General features: G+C 33.7%; 3 protein-coding genes across 3 annotated transcripts; 1 reads left to right on the top strand and 2 right to left on the bottom strand.

The window, feature by feature from the left end:
* Positions 1–2,221: 2,221 nt before the first annotated feature.
* LOC7468574 (uncharacterized) lies at positions 2,222–3,921 on the bottom strand. Its single transcript, XM_002314080.4, has one exon. The coding sequence runs from the start codon at positions 3,720–3,722 to the stop codon at positions 2,574–2,576; it is 1,149 nt and encodes a 382-aa protein (XP_002314116.4). The 5' UTR covers positions 3,723–3,921; the 3' UTR covers positions 2,222–2,573.
* A 9,203-nt stretch (positions 3,922–13,124) lies between these two features.
* Positions 13,125–18,497, top strand: LOC7481487 (sodium-dependent phosphate transport protein 1, chloroplastic). The gene is made up of 10 exons (XM_002313353.4): positions 13,125–13,591; positions 13,758–13,865; positions 13,969–14,124; positions 14,214–14,429; positions 14,723–14,932; positions 15,663–15,800; positions 16,033–16,134; positions 16,435–16,500; positions 16,747–16,831; positions 18,050–18,497. The coding sequence occupies exons 1-10, from the start codon at positions 13,208–13,210 to the stop codon at positions 18,145–18,147; spliced, it is 1,563 nt and encodes a 520-aa protein (XP_002313389.3). The 5' UTR covers positions 13,125–13,207; the 3' UTR covers positions 18,148–18,497.
* A 558-nt stretch (positions 18,498–19,055) lies between these two features.
* LOC7481488 (cytochrome P450 86A1) lies at positions 19,056–21,277 on the bottom strand. The gene has a single exon (XM_002314081.4). The coding sequence runs from the start codon at positions 20,915–20,917 to the stop codon at positions 19,382–19,384; it is 1,536 nt and encodes a 511-aa protein (XP_002314117.1). The 5' UTR covers positions 20,918–21,277; the 3' UTR covers positions 19,056–19,381.
* Between the last annotated feature and the right edge of the window lie 548 nt (positions 21,278–21,825).

Genomic DNA, 21,825 nt, shown 5'->3' with positions numbered 1-21,825 from the left:
CAAAAACATCACTGACTTCGCCGGAGACCTCCATGTCATAGCCAGCCCAGGAGATATGCATCAAGCTGGACTGGACTAATTACTAATGCTGGAAAATGTAAGGCCTCTTTAGAAGTATGGATTGGATTAGTTTCTTATGAATGACTAGGAGAGAGTCTCCTCGTCCAAGATTTAATTATTTGTGGTTATGTTTGAAGTTTATTTTAAATTTGTTGTTTTTATGTTTTAAAAAAAAATTAAAAAAATTAAATTTTTTTGCATCAAATTAAATTTTTTTTTATGTTTTTAGATCGTTTTAATATATTAATATCAAAAATAAATTTTAAAAATTAAAAAATATATATTTTAATACATTTTCAAAAAAAACATTTTGAAAAAAAAAAACTATCATACTCAAGAACAGTCCTTTGCTATGCCACTGTAGACAATTTTGTTTTTATTTGTGAGTATAGAATGTGTTAGATATTGCATTATAATGTATTTTTCACTGAAAAATATAATAAAATAATATTTTTTATTTTTTAATATTTAGTTTTTAATCAAAATGATCAAAAAAATAATTTTAAAATAATATTTTTTTATTTTTTCTAAAATATCATTTGAAACATAATTTTAAACATGATAACTCGATCATGATTCTTATTTATTCTATAAGTGTGGTAAATATTTTATTTTAAAATATTTTTTACTTGAAAATATATTAAAATAATATTTATTATTAAATAAAAAACGATCTAAAAATATTAAAAATACATTTTTAATATATATTTTTATATTTTTCATAAAATATCATTTAAAACATAAACATCTTCACGATAACTCGATCGAGGCTGTACTTGAGGAATTTCCCTACATACTCAGCCCAGCTTTTTCGTTAGGAGGAGGAGCATTTTTTTTTCCGGCTTTGCTTTCTTTTTTAGGAGACTTTAATGACTTCGGTTGACCTGCTGGCCACCCAAGACGAGGTGGGCTGACAGGAGGGATTCTTTATGGACCCATAACATAATCATGCGTGGGCGGCCACCTCTGTAAAATAGCGTAGGGCCATAAAGACCAAGAGCATCTCTTAAGCATGAATGACCGACATTCTAAAGATAAATAAATAAATAAAGAATAATGGTAAACAAACATTTTTTATATATACAAACATGTAGTAATTACCTTTTTATGGAATTTTAATCATTTAAAATTCACAATTTTTACCATTTACCATTTACATATTGAAATATCAATTTATCATTAGTGGTTCGTTTAAATTTTTTAAAAGATTCCAAAATTTTTTATAAATATATTATTTTAAATATAGATGATTTGTTAGAGATTTGAATAGAAAAGAATTTAATTTTAATACATGAAAACTAATTATATATTAATAAAAAAAATTACGGGGCATGCCCTTCTTTAGTGTACGACTTATCAAAATCTCTTGTGATGAAAAATGGACCCACGTTCCTACAATGAAGAATGAGTCTCGTTTATTTTGGTAGCTGAAAAATGTTTTTGTAAAAAATTAATTTTTTTTTTAGTGTTTGAAGATATTTTGATGTGTTAAAATAAAAAATAATTTACATCAAATTTATATCACCGACGCCTCATGGTTAAATTGATTAGCAAAACTTTTATCTTTTGCCTTATCTGGACAATCTAATTTATATCATTAATTGAGTTAATGAAATAAAGATTAACTAAAACCCAAAAACAGCAGCCCCGGTTCATCTTAGATTTCAGGTATCGAGGAAGTAAAAATATTTCACTGAAAAATTAACTTATAGAGAATAATATAAATTAAATTTTAAGAATTTATTTTTAATTTTTAATTTTTTTTGTTGAAATAGTTTTCTAGCTTGGCATGAGAATTAACTTTATTGACTAGATGGTGAAGAGTTTAAATGTCACCACTCAATTATCTCTTTTAATTAAAATTAATTAATAAAATAAAATAGTATTAGTTTATAAAAATTTCAAATTTAAAAGATTTTCGTATTAAAAAATATTATAAATTAAATCATGTAATCTCATTTAAAAATTTAATTAAGATGGTTATTTAACAATTAATCACATTTAAATTAATAGCACGTCCTTATTAATTTAACATCCACTTTCACAAATTTAGAATCTATTGAGAATTATTATGCTCAAAATTCACGAACACACCAAGAGCGTGTTTACTGGCCCATGCATAATTGCATATCATAGACTGCAATCTAAGCAACACACACAATTAGTGCTCCCAAAATCCAAATGGAAGGCGAGTTATCTATTACATGACAGGTATGGTGAACATAGCCCTTGATAATGGTTAATAATAAATAATCAATAAATAAAAAAGAAAAAAAAATCACAAGCAGAGCAAGCCAGGTGGCATTAATTATCTACTAGTTAAGACTCTGTAGTCTCCTCCTTGGGGCAATGGTATGGGGCGGTGACCATATTTTGGTCACGGTCGCAGATCAAGAAAAGTCAAACGCTCGCATGACACCATCACCATCACCATCACCACTTAGACAATCCATCAAAATTATAAAAACTACAAAGCAGAAGGAAGGGATCATACGCTATTATCATGGTCACACTCACACAGTATATACAATCACAAAGCAAGGAAGCACAGCCCTTGGATTAAACACCAACAGCTCCTCCTCATCCAACCTGGTGTGGACCCCACTGCCACCTCTTCCCAGGACAGAATCAGACCCGCCATCCTGCTTGTCTACATCCTCTTCCAGGTCGCACCCGACCCGACCCGCGACGACCCGGCAAACTAGCATAGCGCGTTTCACATTCATGAACTTGAACTCCTCTTCAATCTCCTCAGGTATCGCCATGTGTGCTCTCCAACTAGTAGATAGTGTAGAAATTCCGTCCATCTTGGGTGAGAAACCAGACTTGATTATCCCACAGACACTGCAATATTGCTGGTTACAAATGCTAGAATCCTCATTCAGTCCTAAATCACACATAAAGGTTGAACAGTAAAACCTCAAGAGCTCGTTACCATCAGCAATGCACCTCTCGTCTCCTCTCTTACTGTTTCTTGCAGCTTTGGCTCTGACAAACTCCCTGTACTCTTCAAATCTTGACAGTATCTTTGGACTATTATGGATCTTCAAAATTCTATGGATTTCTGGGCTCTTCTCTTTACATGACCACCCGGTTTTAAATATGATATGGACTATATTCTTGCCTGAATCGCCATCTAGAAGCTGTGTGACAGCATGCTTGGTAGCTTGATGTTGTTCAAGAAGCTGAGGTTTTTGGAAAATCTCACCACAAGCAGTGCATGGAAAGATATCATTTCTTAAAGGAAAGAAATGGTGATCTGTTGAGATATCGGATTCCTCGCAAGACCCACTTGACTTTTTCCGAGGTGGAAGCTCGGGCAGGTGAGTTTCAGGCGGAATCGTGGGGACTATGGATTGCTGTGATGATCTTGCTGAGGTTAGAGTCGGAGTTCCAGATTGAGTTTGAGTTTTGGACGATTTAGAAGAGAAAATGCTTTTGAGATAGGACCAAGAGGAAGATAGAGCTTTGTGGGATTTTAGGCGAGAAGGAGAAGAAGAGATGGGAGCAAGAGGAGAGACTTTTTTGCGTTTCTTGGTTGGCGGAGGGCTATTAGGGTGGTGATCATCTAATTTGGTTGTGAAAATAAAGCAACCAAGATGGAGAAGAAGGACAAAGAGAGATAGGAATTTGTTAAAGACTGATCCTATATCGGGTGCCATTGTTTTTGGGATCAGCTTGAGCTTTGGCAATTAACTCTTCAGGACATCAATGAGGCATTGCTCTCCAAGAGAAAGGGGGGGGATCATGTGAGAAGGAATGATGGAAGAAGCTAGGAAAAAGAATAGCAAAGGAAAGAAAGAATGAATGTAAAGGAAGCTGACATTAATGGTGGGGGCATGGAAGAATAAAGTTAAGAGTAGGTGCAACGCAACTTCACAGCATATCAGTCATCTATATTTTCTTTCCTGTGTGGGCACAGCATGATATTTTCTCTTTCTTGTTCTTGAGATAACGATGGAGTTAATTAAAGCACAAAATATCATTGTAGCCGAGGTTGTCTGTTAAAATCACCTTCAACCGAAAGTAACTGCCAATATATAGCTCCCAGAAAAATTCTAAAATCTTATACAAAATCTCCTCCCCGAACTGAACTACGCATTTGATCTTTAGACTTTCAACTTACTAAAAATATAACTGCGGCACACTCTAAATTCAACAAATTGAAGTACCCAAGAACAGGGTCTGGCAATCAAGTTCTGAAAGTTTAATTACCTTAATTAATTAGTTAGGTCGATCGATATATATGGAATGGAATTAATCCTGATCAACATCTTCCCCAAGAACAATTTCCAACATTATAAAGTTGCTGGGGCCGGGGTAAGATTCATATCTATGGCTATATATGAGAGGTGTCCATATGCATTAAAACCTGCATTCAGCTCATTTCAGTTTATTTAATTCCTTAGCTAAAAATACCCTCGTTATCAACAGGAGAAGTTTGCAGATGATGCATGCATTAGCTGCAAAAATGCTGATGATGCGTGCATCCATCACCTGCAAATATTAGAGAAATTATTAAGAGGGTGCAAGAAAGGTGGGTTCGGCATGTGGAGTACTCCCCTAATGCTGATGATGCATGCATCCATCACCTGCAAATTAACATTATGGTATCTTATTATTAATCATCGGAGGAATGTACGTAATTCCCTAGATAAATAATGAACGTGGCTATCTCCACACGTGCAGGGGTTCCTGGTTAATCAGACAAACTTGTATGTGTGTGTGTGTATATATATATATTTCCTGACTCTTACGAGTTCTTAACTACATGAATTTCAGTGACGTTTTCTCAAAATCTTTATTTATAAATCTGTAGTGATTAACAGGTATTGCCACTCTTCCTCTTCCCGTGCTTTACAGAAGAATCCGATGCTTACAGTTCTACGACGTACGTACTAGTCTGCCAATTTTGCCTTTATCCTTGTTTTCTTGGCTGTTTTCAGCATATATATATGACCCATAACACGTGATCTTCTGCAGAGTCTCAGCCTCTAGTTAAATTCTTAACTATAGCAACGACAAATCTCCTTATCCCCATAAGCAGAAGTGACCATGTATCGTATGAAGAATCTTTAAAAGTAATTTTGTGAAGTTTTTTTCTTCTTTTCTGAGTCATTTAGAGAAGCCATATTTGAGAAAATGATTTCTGTATCATAACTAGCTAGTAGATTTTAATTACTCCCCTCCCTCCCAATATATAGTAAAACAATCCGATCTGTTCTTAGCATCGTGCAGGTATTTTTATCACACTCACACCACAACCCCAGCCAAGCTAGCTGACGAGTGGTTCTCGGTTTAACACAGATATCAGAAGTCGGCCCTCGGTAGCCATTCTTACATTTTCCTGCAGTAATAATGGTAATTAAATCTTTTTATTAAGGTTGTTTTATTTTGGTTTCTGAATCTTTCCTTCAACTCGCGAGACATTGGAAGGCAAAGCCAAACTTTTCAGAATATCATGTGGGCCACATGATCGTATACTAGATCGCTGTCTTGCTTTTCAAGTGGGCCAATATGATCTTTCTATTAGACCAATAATTACTCTCGGATGCCTGTTGCTTTACATGGTATTTCTACCTTTTCAAAATGCTTTTTAATTTTTTTTCATTGAATAACACATAAAATTAATTTTTCTTTCCAAGTGGGCCAGTATGATCTTTTCTATTAGGTCAGTAATTACTCTCGGATGCCTGTTTGACATGACTGTTTTTTCTACTATTTAATTTGTTTTTTATTTAAAATAATATAAAATTAATGTTTTTTTAGATGTTTTTTTAATAATTTTAATGTGTTAATGATAAAAATAAAATATTTAAAAAATATTATTTTAATTTATTTTCAATTAAAAAAAACATTCTTGTCAATCAGTCATAATAACCATGAATTAAGAGATTTAATTGCTAACTATCTAGGTGGTGGTCCAGTGGTAAGAACTTGGAAGCAAGAGGTTTGCTCTCTCTATGGTTTCAGGTTCGAGCGCTGTGGTTGCTCATATGATGGCCACTGGAGGCTTACATGATCGTTAACTTCAGGGCCCGTGGGATTAGTCGAGGTGCGTGCAAGCTGGCCCGGACACCTACATTAAAAAAAAAAAAAAGAGAGATATTTAATTGCTGGGTTAATTGTGACACAAAACATTAATTATTGATGTCATTATATGTCTTTTCACCTAGACTGAATAGCTATCATGGAGACAAATACTATCGAGCGAGTTCGGAACAAACTTTATGTCTTTGAACAACATCAATAACCTTTTGATAAAATGTCACCTTAAATTAGCTTACAGGATATGAAACCAAATGATCACATTCACAAGCTTATTACAGTGTTTGAGGTCTTTTTTTTAAGTATTTTTTGTTTAAAAATATATTAAAATAATATTTATTTATTTTTCTCAACAATAAAAAAACAGACTGAACCTTGATACCAAACACCGCGAAACCGAGTTGTGCACAGCATTTTTTACCAGGCGACTCAGTAGGTCAACATCCAGAGTACGTTGATTTATACCTCACAGGGACAAATATGGTCAACAAATAAAATTGACTTAAAGCATACTGTTCACTGGTTCGTTGCTTCTTTTGAACCTTTTCACTGTTATCTCTTCTTTCCCTTTTCCGAGCCTCCTAAAAAAGAAAGAAAGCTGCCGACATTACTCACAGTTCACGGATGGTGAGCTCTGCTCTACGGGTTGGCTGGTAGACATTTTAATTTTAATTTTAATTTTAAATACAAAACAAATCCTAATGCTCTATTATTTGTGTTATACACACCCCAGCGATGATTTTTATCACACTCGCACACAAATGAAATCTATACAAATTAAGAGAGCATTTTAATATTATAGTAATAATTGTTTTTTATATGTTTTTTATTTAGAGATATATTAAAATATTATTTTTAAAAAAATTTAATATTAGCATGTAATCTAAAAATATAAAAAAATAATTTTTAAAACATAAAAAAAGGCTTAAATCTAACATAATCTTTATCTGATAATGATACTTTCCCTATGGCTTACAATTTGTTCCATTTCAAAGCTTTAGTTTGAAAATTCTTAATTATATCAACATCAAAAACTATAAATGTGTTCATTTTCCTTGCATACGTTTCTATATTTATCCTAAGTTTTAATTAATTATACATGCGATCGTGCAGCCACCTATAGATATCAAAATTAGTGATAAAAAAATTAAAAATAAAATCAGAAAATAGAGATAAAAAACTAGAAAGAAAATATAATTGTTAGCGTGCGGCAACAAACAAGCTTCTTCTGGTGTACATCCTATATTTCTTTTCACAGTTCTCTGTTTGAACACGTGTGTGTGAAAGAGAAAGAGACAAGTAACGTGTGATAGGGTGAACTAGTTCTGTGACGTGATTCGCGCAAGTTAGATATTTTTATGTTTTTTATAAAATATTATATATATAGATTTTTTTAATAAATTTATGTAGTTTAGAAAATCTAAGTTTAAATTAAAAATCTTATACATAAATATAATTAAGTAAATCGAGAACGAGAATAAATAAATAAAAGTTATAAATGATATATAAAATAAAACTTAAAAAATCAAGAGATAGATGTAAATCAAGATATTTAATCTAAAAAAACTCAATCAGACCCTTGTGATTGGCCCTTAATTTTATTTTTTATTTGCAATCATTCGCCCTTAATATGAATTCTCCTCGTCAAATAGAATCATCTAACACAAATATTGTCCGTGTTTGGTGGCCTGAATAGGTGTCAACAACATTTTTTTCTTTTTATTACTGGAATCCAACGACCTCTCTCTCCCCCTCCTCAACCAAAAACTAAAAAATAACAAAAATAAATTTTTTTTACCAAATTGAATATAAAAAATATTGAGGTACTAAAATTGTATAATTTACATGATTTTTAAAGTTCATGGATCAAAGTGTATTTTCTGCGAGACTTATGACATGTCACTTATATTTGACACACTTTTCATTACGGCCTCTTTGTTTTCAATCTCATCCTTTTATAAGTAATTAAAGTCAATTAGTTTTAATTAGAACTAAATCAGTGGGAGAAAAAAGATTGACAAACAAATTGAAAAAACACAAAATTTTATATAGTCTATCCACAATAATATGTGAAAAGATAACAATGAAGTCTTGGCATGCGGTAAAAAAAAAAAAAAAACCACATATTTTAGAGTAAAATAGCAAACAATTTGTCTTGAGAAAATAACATGTATTTACACACAAGAGCAGTGTGTTATTTTTCTTTTTTAATTTATGTGATCGGAGATTTATTTTGAAAATCCATACACGACATTCGTAAGGGGGGAAAACACATACAGACAATGTGTATATATGAATCAACATCCCTTCATCACGTGAATCTCTTGCCTCTTGCCCTCGTCTATAGTTTATGAAATATCGTGGAAGATTTTTTTTCTTTTTTCTTTTTTCGAAAGAGGCACCGCCAGTGACTTGTCAGACCTTCAAAATGCCAAGGGACTGCTGCCACTTGGCTGGGAAAGTGCTTAATTTTCTCTAACCAGGGCAATCTACATATGGACTCGAACCCGTGAAATTTGGTATCAATGATAATCATGAGCACTGGCACATTTACATGTAAACTAGCCTTTCGTTTCAAGTCATTGCATCTCTTAAAATAATTGAGGGCTGTGTTGCGTTAAAGTGGAAAAAGAAAAAAATGGCACTGCATTTTCACTTTATACTATATAGTTTATAGTCCACGGTCGTCTTACCCCTGCAATGATTATCAAAATGGAAAAAAATTATCCCTTGTAGTTGTACTTCTTCTTTCCCTCGTCAAAGAGAGGGGGGCAGCTGGGTCATGAGGCGTCTATTCGGACCCAGTTACGGGGCCTGTAATTCTGACGCCATTGATGACTCTGACACGGAGTTTTTAATTTTCTTGTACATTTGCGGATTTCTTCTTTTTTTTCGGTAGATTATAGTTAATTTTACAAATAAAATAGTTCCTTATTCTATCCATTAATAAATACCAATAAAAATATTTTCTTAATATATATATATAGAAAGAATTATAATAAAAAGAGAAGAAATTTAAAAAATTCAAGATGTACGATCACGTGTTATTTTTACATATAAACTTATTGACAAATTTAAATTTTTTTTATATATCCGTCAATAATATTTAATTTATGATATGACAAGCGACCCTTCCCAGCCCCTTTTGTTTTTTTTTCTTCTTCTTCCTTCATTTTTATCTGAAAAAACACCACAAAACCCCCCACCCCAATTTTATCATAAATCAACCTCCTATTACAAATCTAGTCACCCCAACACTCAGTTTGCCAGCATCCCTGATTTGATTCTTCAAATAAACAAAACTACTCATTTTTTATTTAAACTCGATTTCAAAATGTTAATTTTTAGTACTTATTTTTGTAATGAATGTATTTTATTTTGGTGTTTACTTGATTTATAGTTTTTTTTCATGGAAATTTACTGTATAAATGTATGATTTATTCGTGTTAGGGTTTGTCTGAGATTTTATAAAATTATATTTGTTTAAGTTTATAAAATTATATATAGAAATTTGAATTTATGTAGATAACTAACAATGAATTAGCTATACTATTAAAATATTTTGAATAAGTTTAAGTTAAATCAATGTTCTATTATTTATATAGTTTACACAATTAATTAATACATGTTGTTTTTATTTTCGCCAAGTAATGCCACCAAGTTTACCACATATATACTCATTTCTTTAGAAATGATTATTCAAGAGTTGATTGATTATCTATAATGAAAATCAAATTTAGGGGTCGCGTTCAGGTTGTTTAGGATGACAACGATGAATTAACTGTAGGGGATGATGTTTTTCAACTTGATGAGTTAGTAGATCCATATCGAGTTGCTTCATCTAATGACTCATGAGAAAATTTAAATTTTTGTGTTGTCGAGAATACTTGTTGATGTTGACATTAAAGAGTTAAATGATGTTTTAAGAACCAACAGATATACACAAGTTGATGAAGATTATGATAACAACGAAATCAACGTAGAAGATTGCGATGGATATTACAAAGAAAAAGACAATTTTGATTGACTTGCACAACACGAATGTATAATGCCGTAAATTATAAAGTAACATTTATGGATGAAATTAACTTTAATGTAATGACAATGATATTTATTTATTATTAAATCATAATAAAACATTTATTTTATGTGAATTTAGTATTATACACAGATCTGGTGTTATTCAAATGTTGAGAGATGAGATTGAAAAACAAATTCAAGAAAATGATTAAAAAAATAATCAAAATAATGAGGATCAAATTGGATAAAAAAATAAATGAAATAAAATATTGAGTGATGAAATGAAAAAATAAAAAAACAATAAAATAGATTGAGAACCAAATTAGATAGAAATAATAAATAAAATAAAATGTTAAGCGGTGAAATTAAAAACAAAATTAGCTTTAAAAAGCTTTAAAAGAAAAACAAATAGCAACCAAAAGAACGAGGATCATAACTGATACAAATACAAACTGACAAGACATATTTGATTTTTAAAATGACTAGCAAGAAATTCAAAGCGAGGAAAGAGAAAAGAAAAAAATCTACCAGAGCTCAACTGCTTCTTTGATGTGCTAACAGACTTGACCAATAGGAATAGGATAATGCGATGCTTTTAACATCATCATCAAGATGACGTTGGACTGCTAGGAGGTATTGCCCTAAAAATACAAGCTCCTTTCACTTGTTGGTAGATGCATAACATGCATTAATTATTTTTTTAATTATATTTATATTTATTAAAAGATTAAATTACCCCCTTTTCAAATTAATTATAGCTAAAATTCCATGATAAAGATATAAAAATGCCTCTGGACTCCAAATTTTTTTTCCTTTTAAATGCAATGCAGTCATTTTATCGTGTGATCAAAAAGTTAAAAAACCAAAAATCGCATGGTCCCAACTTTTTCTTTTTTTAAAGGGTATTTAAATCATTTCATACACACCTAAAATGTAAAAAAAATAAAATTATTTCTAATTAATACAATAATAACTAATAAACCTGATTGAAAAGATTGTTTTACCCTACCTAGCTAAATGATTTTAGCGAAACAGTCATTCGAGAGCGTGAATTCACAACAAAATGTAACTGGGCATAGTGAATGACCAAGCTTTTATTATTTTAATTTTTTTTAAAAAAATTAACTGTGAATCATTTATCACCGACTTAAGACCATCTATCACATCACATTGCCATATCAGTTACTAAAATAATCAGTAAAAATGCTTCTTTATCCTTTTCCTCTCAGCTAAGCTTAACTACATAATAATTAGGATAAATCACTGGGAGCAGAGCATGGGCTATCGCCCAAATAAACAACTATAGCATTTGAAGTTTGGATCCAAACAAAAGCCCATGAGTGGGGTTAGGTTCTTTTCCACGTAACCAAAGCCCGTCGAACTCAAAATTAAGCAAATTACTAATGGGCCTAAACTTTATTGTTATCTTTAGCCCACGAAATAAAAACACACTGAGTTAATTAACATTAACATGACACTAACAGGCTCAATCATTATAGCAATGCCTGTAAAATAATATTTTTTTGTTATTGTTTTTTTGTTTTAATTTTACCCTTCAGTAACCCTATTTTTTTTGTTTTATTTTTTTAATCTCCCAATATCATATTGTTTTTTATATTATCCTTCGTTTTTTTTTTAAATATTGGATTATATATAGGTGTTATAAATTTAAATTTTCTCTTCTAGATTTCAATCTTTAATTTTAGATATATTGTAAATAGGGTTTCATAAATTTTTTATTTGTTTTATATGAATTTTTATCGATTTCATTATCTATTCACGAGTTTTACTGGTTAACTTGAGTTTTTTTTTAGACTGCCTTTTTTAATTAATTTATTTTTATTTTATTTTTCAACACTGAGTTGGTTGAAATTTGAGTATTATAAATTTTTTTTGATTTGATTTCGACAGGGTTATCTCGATCTCATAACTTAGATTGCGGGTTTGATAAGTTGACCTAATTATTTTTGTAGGTTCCTTTTTAATTGAATATGTTTTTCTTTTAAAATCGAGCTTCGTAATTGTTTTTTTATTTTTTTTTATGAGATTATTTATGACTTAGATTACGTGCTTGATAAGTTAACTCAGTTTTTTTTTGGTCCTTTTTTAAATATATATATATATATATATATTTTTTTTTTTTCTTTTCAATTTCACCATTGAATATTAGGTTATTTGAGAATTGAGTTTCATATTATTTTCTTAGTTCGATTTCTATGTAGTTATTTTCGTCTCATTTATTTATTTTTTGGATTTCAACCTTCAACATTGAATTTATTAGGAGTGAAGTTTTATATTTGTTTTATGAAGTTATTATAGTCTTAAGGGTTAAGAAGCGGGTCATGAGTTTAATAAGTTAGCTTAGATTGACATGGGTTGTTTTTTTCGGGTCATTTGTTTAATTTATTTTTTAAAAAAATTTTATCATTCAATATTGAGTTTGTTGGAAATTGGGTTTTGTAATTTCTATTTTTTTTATATAGGGTTATCTCAATCTCATAACTTAAATTGCGTGTTTGATAGGTTAACTCATGTTGACTCAAATATATTTTTTATTTAATATTTGTTTAATTTTTATCATTTAGTATTATGTAGATTAAGAATTGACATTCATAATTTATTTTGATTTTTTTTTATAAAGTTATCATGATCAAATGATTTAGATTGTAAATTTAAAAAGTTAATTAATAACAATTTAATATATTTTTATCTCAATATTTAAAAATAAATACTAACCAATATATTACTCAATATATATCATATTTTAAAATTTTTTATTTTAAAAAATATGCTAATAATATTTAAATATTTGTTCTATAGTAAAAAAATTTCAAACAACCCCGCAGCACACCAATTATACAGTATAACCCCAACGGCCAACTGGCAACTGATATTGTTTTCCGTTATACTCCCCGCCTAAAATCCCCGTCAATCACAGGAGGACACATGTCAAAACCAGTACCAATCCCCTATAAAAATATCCCTTCCACTACTACTATTCAAAATATCATATCCTGCTCTCTCTCTTGCTCAAATGTGGTAAAAAACAATAACAGTTTCCCTTCCTAACGTCACCACCATGAACACTAGTAGAGCTCTTCTCTACTCTTTCACCGACCCTACTTTTCGCCCTCTAAAATCTCCTCCCGATATCTCATCCCCTAAAAGAAGACCTAGAGAGCGGCTTAATTTTCGAGTCCGGTTACATACTGATCACCGATGCTGTGTTTTTCGGGTCTCGGTGAGGAATTCGGGTCGGGGTGAGACAGGGAAAGTGTATGCTGATGTTAAGTCGGAGCCGTATGAGATATTGGAGACGGTTCCGGAATCGGCGAAGTTGGAGGAGGATGCTTTGGACGATGTTGTTCTGGATAGTACGGTGCCGTGGTGGGAAGAGTTCCCTAAACGATGGGTCATTGTCATTCTTTGTTTCTCGGCTTTTCTTCTTTGCAATATGGATAGAGTATGTTGCCCACATTTGCTTTTCTTTTTTCTTTTTCCTTCTTGTTATGTTGAATTATTATAAAGAGGAGAAAATAGTACTCTAACTCCGATTATGGAAAATAATTAGTATATTTAATTTTTTTGGGTAATTAAGAAGTAAATTATGAGCAGATGCTTCTTGGCAGGTAAATATGAGCATTGCAATACTTCCAATGTCAGCCGAGAACAATTGGAACCCAGCCACTGTCGGTTTGATCCAGTCTTCATTTTTCTGGGGCTACTTACTCACCCAAGTAACTTTAACATGCTTCCCCCCCCCCCCTTAATTATTATTATTATTATTATGTATTTGCTTATTAATAATTTTATTTCACATTTTTTTGTTCTAATTGATAGGTTGCTGGTGGCATTTGGGCGGACACAGTGGGCGGGAAGAAGGTTTTGGGATTTGCTGTCATTTGGTGGTCCATTGCTACGATTCTTACACCTGTTGCTGCTAAAGTTGGATTGCCCTTCCTACTCGTTGTTCGCGCTTTCATGGGGATTGGTGAGGTAAGTTATCTAGCAAGAAAAAAAAAACGAGCGACTTTGTGTCATATTCTATTTTGGATGTTTGTTAAATTAATTTGGTACTGCTTCAGGGTGTTGCGATGCCTGCCATGAATAACATTCTGTCCAAATGGGTTCCTGTATCAGAGAGGAGTAGATCATTAGCGTTTGTGTACAGCGGGATGTACCTTGGATCAGTTACTGGCCTGGCCTTTTCACCATTTTTAATACATCAGTTTGGATGGCCATCGGTTTTTTACTCCTTTGGTTCTCTAGGAACGGTTTGGTTTGCTGCATGGCTCAGTAAGGTAAATTTTGCACTCTGTAGATTATCATTGTTTTTCGTATGGCATGTTTCTTGCCAACTTATTGGAAGTTGCAGAGATAGTAAAATTATAATTCCATTACTATTACAAGAAGCTTTTTGGTTTTTAACAAGTTCCATAATCTAGATGATTAAACCTCTGTTTAGCCTTTATTTTTTCTGTCCATGGAAATTATGATTCCTCATGCAAAATATGCTTTAAATCAAGGGTTCTCTTCCCTAATAAAGAACGTGTCACCTTTCAAGATGCTCATTTTTCATTCTTTCTACCTATAGGCACACAGTTCACCTCTCGACGATCCTCAGCTGCGGCCTGCAGAAAAGAAGTTGATTTTTGCGAACAGTTTTTCCAAGGAACCTGTTGAATCGATCCCTTGGAGACTAATCTTGTCGAAAGCCCCTGTATGGGCCCTAATAGTGTCTCACTTCTGTCACAACTGGGGAACATTTATTCTTTTGACATGGATGCCAACATATTATAATCAAGTAAGTCTTTTTTTCCATCACGAGATTGAATGATTTGACCTGTTGTAACATATAAAAACATATCCCAGATATCTTGAGAATTCTCAGAGTTTAAACTGTTCATTTGACATTTGGACTCCATTTGTCTTATTGTGCATGAGTTGCAGCCAGTGATTTTATCTTAGCTAGCTAATGGGTAAAATAGTCAATGGAGTAACCATTAAGCACGAATAATGTATGGTCAAGGTCGTCATAAATCAATCGAAAAGTGGTGAGAATCAATGGGAAACCATGTATCACTTGCATGACAAGAGAAACTTGGTGTTGTGACTCGCTGCTTACTATGGGATGGCTGACCTTGAAGCTGTTATTTTCAAGTGAATCGTTTACTCCTTATTAGATAACCCTTTTATGTCATGACTCTCCAAGGATTTTAAAAATCTTGTTGGTGTTATCTTCACGCATTTTAACATGTGAGGTACAGGTAGGAACGAAACCATAAAAGGCTACTTGTTATAAGATACACAGTTCATTTACAATTCATCTATCCTGTACCTTAACCTCCTTGTCAAATTCTGCTAACGATGCATTGAATCAAGGAAGTACATGCTACTGTCTCTTTGACCTTCAGTTTTGCTATCTTCTTGTTGACAAATTGCAGAAGAGATTTACAGCTTGGCAATTTCATTTCTATAAAAGCAACCTTTCTCTTGATAATACCACTGAGCAGAATCTCCTTTTGGCCATACAGGTCTTGAAGTTCAATCTTACAGAATCTGGCCTTTTCTGTGTCTTGCCCTGGCTTACAATGGCATTTTCTGCAAATTTGGGAGGCTGGATTGCAGATACTCTTGTGAGCAAAGGTTTATCTGTAACAACAGTCCGTAAGGTATCATTAAGGGTGGTGCAAAATTCACCAATCCCCCTCTCTTATCATCTCTGCTTTATTTGCTTCTTCTTAGCACTATTTATTTCCTGTACTTTCTTCGTTCATTCAATTTTACATGGCAAATGAAACATGCTTTATAATAGTGATGTTAAGCAATATTTATTTCATCATGTTTCTTCACTCGTTCAACTTTGTATGGATAATTGAACATGCTCTCCATCCTCCTTAACAGATCATGCAATCAATTGGCTTTCTTGGCCCTGCCTTCTTCCTAACTCAGTTGAGCCACATTGATTCTCCTGCAATGGCTGTTCTGTGCATGGCATGCAGCCAGGTTTGCTTCTTACATCAAAACATGCACCGTTCCACTTTTCAAATTTATATGTATTGACTTGCAAAGGTATTGCACATTGTTTACCATTTGTTATGGTTTATTTGTTCGCACTTTTTTCTGTCTTGTAAGTTCTATTTATAACCGACCATACATGGAGTTCCGTTGTCTCATCTCAACTCAGAGAAATTTCTGCTAAGAGTTTAATTATTTTTCTTTATCTTTTTTGCTTTAGTGGAATGAGATCATTTTTTTTTAAAAAATTCTCTTCTCTTGAACTAACTGCTTCTTTTTCTTCAACAGGGAACTGATGCATTTTCCCAGTCTGGTCTATATTCAAACCATCAAGATATTGCCCCTCGATATTCTGTGAGTATCAATCCTTGTAATGCTGTTGTCTGTTGATGTCCTAAATCTGGCTTGTTTAGCAGTGGGGGCTACTAATTGTGTTTTAATTGCTGTCACGAATCAACTACCATTGGGTGCCTTTCAAGAGGTCTTTGAAATTCAATGTCGAATAGCTGTTTTTGTTGTATTGTTATATGCTGTCATTGCTTCTATTTCCTAGGAATGTTTACTTAATTGTTTCTATTTTTATTTGTAATTTTTTTCCAGGGAGTGTTGCTTGGTCTATCCAATACAGCTGGAGTATTGGCAGGGGTGTTTGGAACTGCAGCCACTGGTTACATCTTGCAACATGGTAAGAACTCATCCTTGGCATTTATTGCTGCTGGTAAGACAAACTCAAAAGTCTACTATACTATCCTTGAAGAAAACCAACAGAAAAAAATATGAAATTTTCTAGGATGCCAAAGTTGTCCAAGTCACTTCTAGCTCAGTCATTCTGGTCTTGGATTTGTTAGTCAAGACCAATTTGAAGGCTCAAAAATAGAATTTTCGTTCAAATTAACCTTGTTATGGTTTTAAAGACAGCTGTTTTTAACTTTGTGTATTAGAGTTAAGTCCTAGTTTCCAAGAGGACAATTGGATGGTTAAAACTTAGGATTTTCAAATTGGAGGTCTCATATTCAAATCCGAGAATAGGTTTTTAGAGGATGAAGAGGGTTGCCTCCCATCGTCTAGTGCAAGGTTTAGTAAACCAGATAAAGCAAAAGTGAAAAAAAGAAGAAAAAGGATTGCCCCTACTGCGTGGTGTAGGATACTAACAGTTTCACTAAATTTACATAACTACTAATGTGGCGAACTATAAAAGGGTAATATGTCATCTATTTAATGAAATGAGACGACAGTTTCACTCTTTCTGATTCAGGTTTTTTCATGTTTGTTTTTCGTATGCTCTATCTTGTTCACTAAATCTAAATCATCAAATTCAAAATGAATGGTCATGATTTTAGAATATTTTAGATGGCAAAAACTAACTAGCTACTATTCTCCTTTTTAATCTAGATAATTTGGAATTCTGAACATGAGAGGATTTGAAACCGTTTCTTGAGGAAAATTTAATGTTGCCACGCCTAGCGTCACTCGTCATAAAATGTAGCCTATTTCACACTGAAGTTGCATTCTTGGAGTAACAGTTATTTGGGCTTCAAAGTTCAATTCCTCTAGTTGGAAATTGTAATGAATTTGTTTCCATTTCTAAAAAAGAAAGTCAAATTGTTAGAAGCTAAAAACTAAGGATTCCATTAGATTTTCTGATAAGAAAACTTCTGTGGACATGGTCCTCATTTTGAATACAGAAAAGAGAACAGGGAAATGGCCGTGTTACCCTGCTAGATTCTCATTGCCTTAGTTAACTGTTGCCTTTTAATTCAAGCTATGAATGCTTCAGAAACTGAGTTTTACATCGCCGTTTCCTGTGTGGCTCTCTCCCTGCCTTCTTTATTGAAATTTGAGACACTGAATCTTACACCATCTGATTCTTGTGCATTGCTTCACTCCCTCGTTATCTTCTCAGGTTCTTGGGATGATGTTTTCAAGGTTTCAGTGGGGCTCTACTTGGTTGGAACAGTGGTCTGGAACCTCTTTTCAACGGGTGAGAAAATATTGGATTAGCTTTCATGGAAGTTAACATAGGTGACAGCTCAAGCAAGCCCAGTGATTCCCGCACCAATACAGAAGGATCAGTTGATTGAATGGGAAAAAGTGAAATTGTGAACGAGATTAAATGGAAGAACAACTAGACAAATAACTTCATACAAAACTCTTGAGCTTGAAGAACTGGCAAAATTTCTGAACGCCAAAATTGAGCTCAAATTTTGTGTTGCATGCAATGTCAGGGCCTCTGGCACAAATGAAACAATTGCATACATCTCAATGAAGAATATACCTGTAAAGTATCTCCAAAGCTGCTTGTAAATGTTTACATTCAATACCTAATGAATCAATTCTATGATTTTACAGCATGTTTCTTCATTTGTTTTTGCTTTCGCAGTAGTTATATTATCTAATTATCAATCCAAGTAAAAATTTCATTAGGGTAATTTTTTATTTTCGTGTATACATCTTTTGGCATGATCTGTGGGACAACGGGTAATTCTTTCCAAGTGTTTTATTTCTGCTGAAGAGTGAGCTTGATTCAATGGTTTTACGCAGAGAAATTGATAGAACTATGAGTGGATCTCTGTTTTTAATTAGTTTTTGTCCAGGTTGATGCAACGTTCAAATGGTAGCCATTTATTAGATGTATCTTTTTGTCTAATCAGATCTAGTGATGGGCCATTTATGATTTTAGATTATCAGAAAGTCCTTGAGAGGGAAACTTGACAGGCCAACTGAAGTAGAGAAGCTCATTACTTCAATAATTAGCCATCTATATGTATTTAGATTTACAGCTCGACATTCCTTAACCTATAAATTAACCATGCGTGTGCATTTGTGATAGAGCGCACAAAACTCTCATAGCAGGAGGGTAGGAAATTTGTTGCAGATTCTTAAGCATCACAGCAGGCAAGAGTTAATAATGGTAGTGTTTAATTCTTCTTTTTTATTCACATAATCATATGAAAGAAACATCTGTTGATATCGAATATACAACATTACACGACGAACACTCTTAATTTTGAATGGCTTGTATACGTACGTACTGGATTTAGAACCCAGCAATGAACAAGAAATTTAAAAACGGAAACAAAAAACAAATAAAAATGACCCTTTAACAGAATTTTGGGCAGTAATACCCCCATGATTTGTGACTGAATGGCTGTCTTGGTCGTCTCCTGTAAACACCAAGCAATGCAAAGTTGAGCAAGACAAGCTCCAGAGATTTGATGAGAATGGTGGAACACTCCTATGCAAGAGTACGTGGATGCAAGAGTACGTGGAGCCCATTCTTCATGAACAATGTAAGAGACATCTTCTGCTCTACACGGTGACCAGGAACCAGTGATAAACGGTAGCGCAACAGCACAGCAGAAGCCACGGACTTCATTTGCAAGTAAGCCAAGTCCTTCCCTAGGCAAGTCCTGGGTCCAGCATTAAAGGCCACAAACTTGTAGCCATCTTTAGGTGGCTCAAACTTGTCCTCTTCTGGCGATAGCCATCGCTCTGGTTTAAATTCCATGCAGTCCTCGCCCCATATGCTCTTCATCCTTCCAACAGAATAAATAGAATACGTAATCGTTGAACCAGCTGGTACATGTGTACCGTCGGGCAGAACATCGTTTTCCACGACGTATTTGAAGTCTTGTGGTACTGACGGGTATAAACGCAATGTTTCAGCTAATGCTGCTTTGAGATAAACCAGTTTATCAGCTTCATCAAAGACTAAAGGCTCATCAAGCCATTTCTGGCGATCATTTCCACGTGTTTCCGTGAGTATAGCTGATATTTCCTTGATTATCTTTGCTTCGACTTCAGGATGGTTCATGACTAGCCAGAAGAACCAGCTAAGAGCAACAGATGAGGTGTCGCGGCCGGCAAGGACAAAGTTGAGAGCAATTCGTTGCAGAACAGAGATTGGAAAGTGGTTACCTTCAACGTCTCTCTTCTTCATGAATCGTGATAATAAATCATCAGACGGGTTTTCTTTGCGTGCTGCGATGGCATCATCCATGTATGTTTCCACAACTTCGAGGCTCTTCTTTAATCTCCTCTCTGCTCCAATTCCTAAGAGCTTCTCCACTCTCCACAAGATACCAGGGTAAAGAAGCCTCTGTAGAGTAGCCTCAGTGGCCGTGTCAAAGGCAATAGCAAATGGATTTTCTGGCATTTCTGGCGAGAGAGTCTCTGGATCCTTGCCAAATGTGAGTCCACATATGTTGTCGAAGGTTAAGCGAAGCAATAATTCTTGCAAGTCCACCGAATGCTTCTCTGTAACTGCCTTGTCCAAAATGTTCCACAGACGATTCTTGATTGTCTGGTTCACCCATCGAGCCATGGCTTGCCGTAAAGTCCGAGTAGTGAACTCTAAAGCTGCAGTTTTGCGTTGAATGAGCCACGTTTCTCCATCACTATTAAAGATCCCCTGGCCTAAAAGATCATGAAACGCAGTTTGCCATTCGGGTCCTTTGGGATAGTTATCAAACTTGGTTCGAAGAATATGTTCCATGTTTTTGGGGTGGCAAGTGACTGTGTAGAATCCTTGTTTGCGAGCAAAGAAAGGAAGTGCTATTGTGCACGTCTGGTAGGTTCCGGCACCACCAGTTGCACGGAGGTTAGCAGCAAGCCAATCATGGAAATTTCTCCGGTTCACGAACAGTAATGGAAGGCTACCCACTATAGGCCATACTTTTGGGCCGGTAAGTTTACGGGCTAGGAGATAGAACCATAGTAGATAAACTGATGTAGCAGCTGCGAGGGTTAAGAGGAAAGGCAAGGTTTCCATGTCAAGGTTTGGTGTTTTTTTCTTTCTTTTTTGACAGGGGCTGCAGAGGACACTGAATGAGAGGGATTGTATAAAGAGGTTCTATATATAATATGGCATTGAAGGGAAGTCTTAGGAGCAGTTGTTAGGAAAATTTGTGCATGGTGGTCACTGCTGGGTTGATAGGAACTGTGAGAGAGACGGCACACGAAAACAATGCAAACTAATTTTAGTGGTCTTATTTCTGGTCACCCGAGTAGGTGCGCAATGTGCCAAATACTCGCTGCCATTGTTTCAGAGACTTTCTGCCCGCAAACAGACCCCAACAAGTTTCTAATCTGGAATGGTTAAATATTTTATCCTATTTGTTGAGGAATTTTGGAGTTTTTCTCCACATTAACACAGTAAATGAACTTATTTTTCAAATTAACACGGTTAAAAAAATAATTTCTATTCTAGCTTAGAAACAATACAATAGTGACGCAGCACTAACACTTTAGATGAAGTTGCGCATGTAACACGTGCGCAATATCTGATCGCGAACACGCGCCACCAACATGTAATTATTTTGAAGAATTGCAGGTGCTCAGTGGCTGTGACACAACATGGACCCTCCCTTCAGCTTTTTCATGCAAAATAATAATAATAAAGCTTCTCGAGGTACTCAATAAACGCTCCAAATCGTATGAAAGGATTTTAAACGTGCAAGGATCGTGGACCAGGAATGAATAGATGATAGTGTAGCCATGTAATCATGAACTTCTTTATTTTATATTAAAAAAAAAACATAACTTTTAAAACTACTTTTTTTTTTAGCTTTAAAAAAATCATAAACAGTTTTTATTTTAGATAAATGGGATTTCAGGATATAATTTATATTATTTTTTAATATATATTTTTAAATGAAAGCCCTCTAAACTTAAAATTTG

The sequence above is a fragment of the Populus trichocarpa genome, chromosome 9 (assembly GCF_000002775.5).
Source record: "Populus trichocarpa isolate Nisqually-1 chromosome 9, P.trichocarpa_v4.1, whole genome shotgun sequence".
In the NCBI taxonomy this organism is placed as follows: Eukaryota; Viridiplantae; Streptophyta; class Magnoliopsida; order Malpighiales; family Salicaceae; genus Populus; species Populus trichocarpa.
This window is presented reverse-complemented; position numbering and strand designations above follow the sequence as displayed.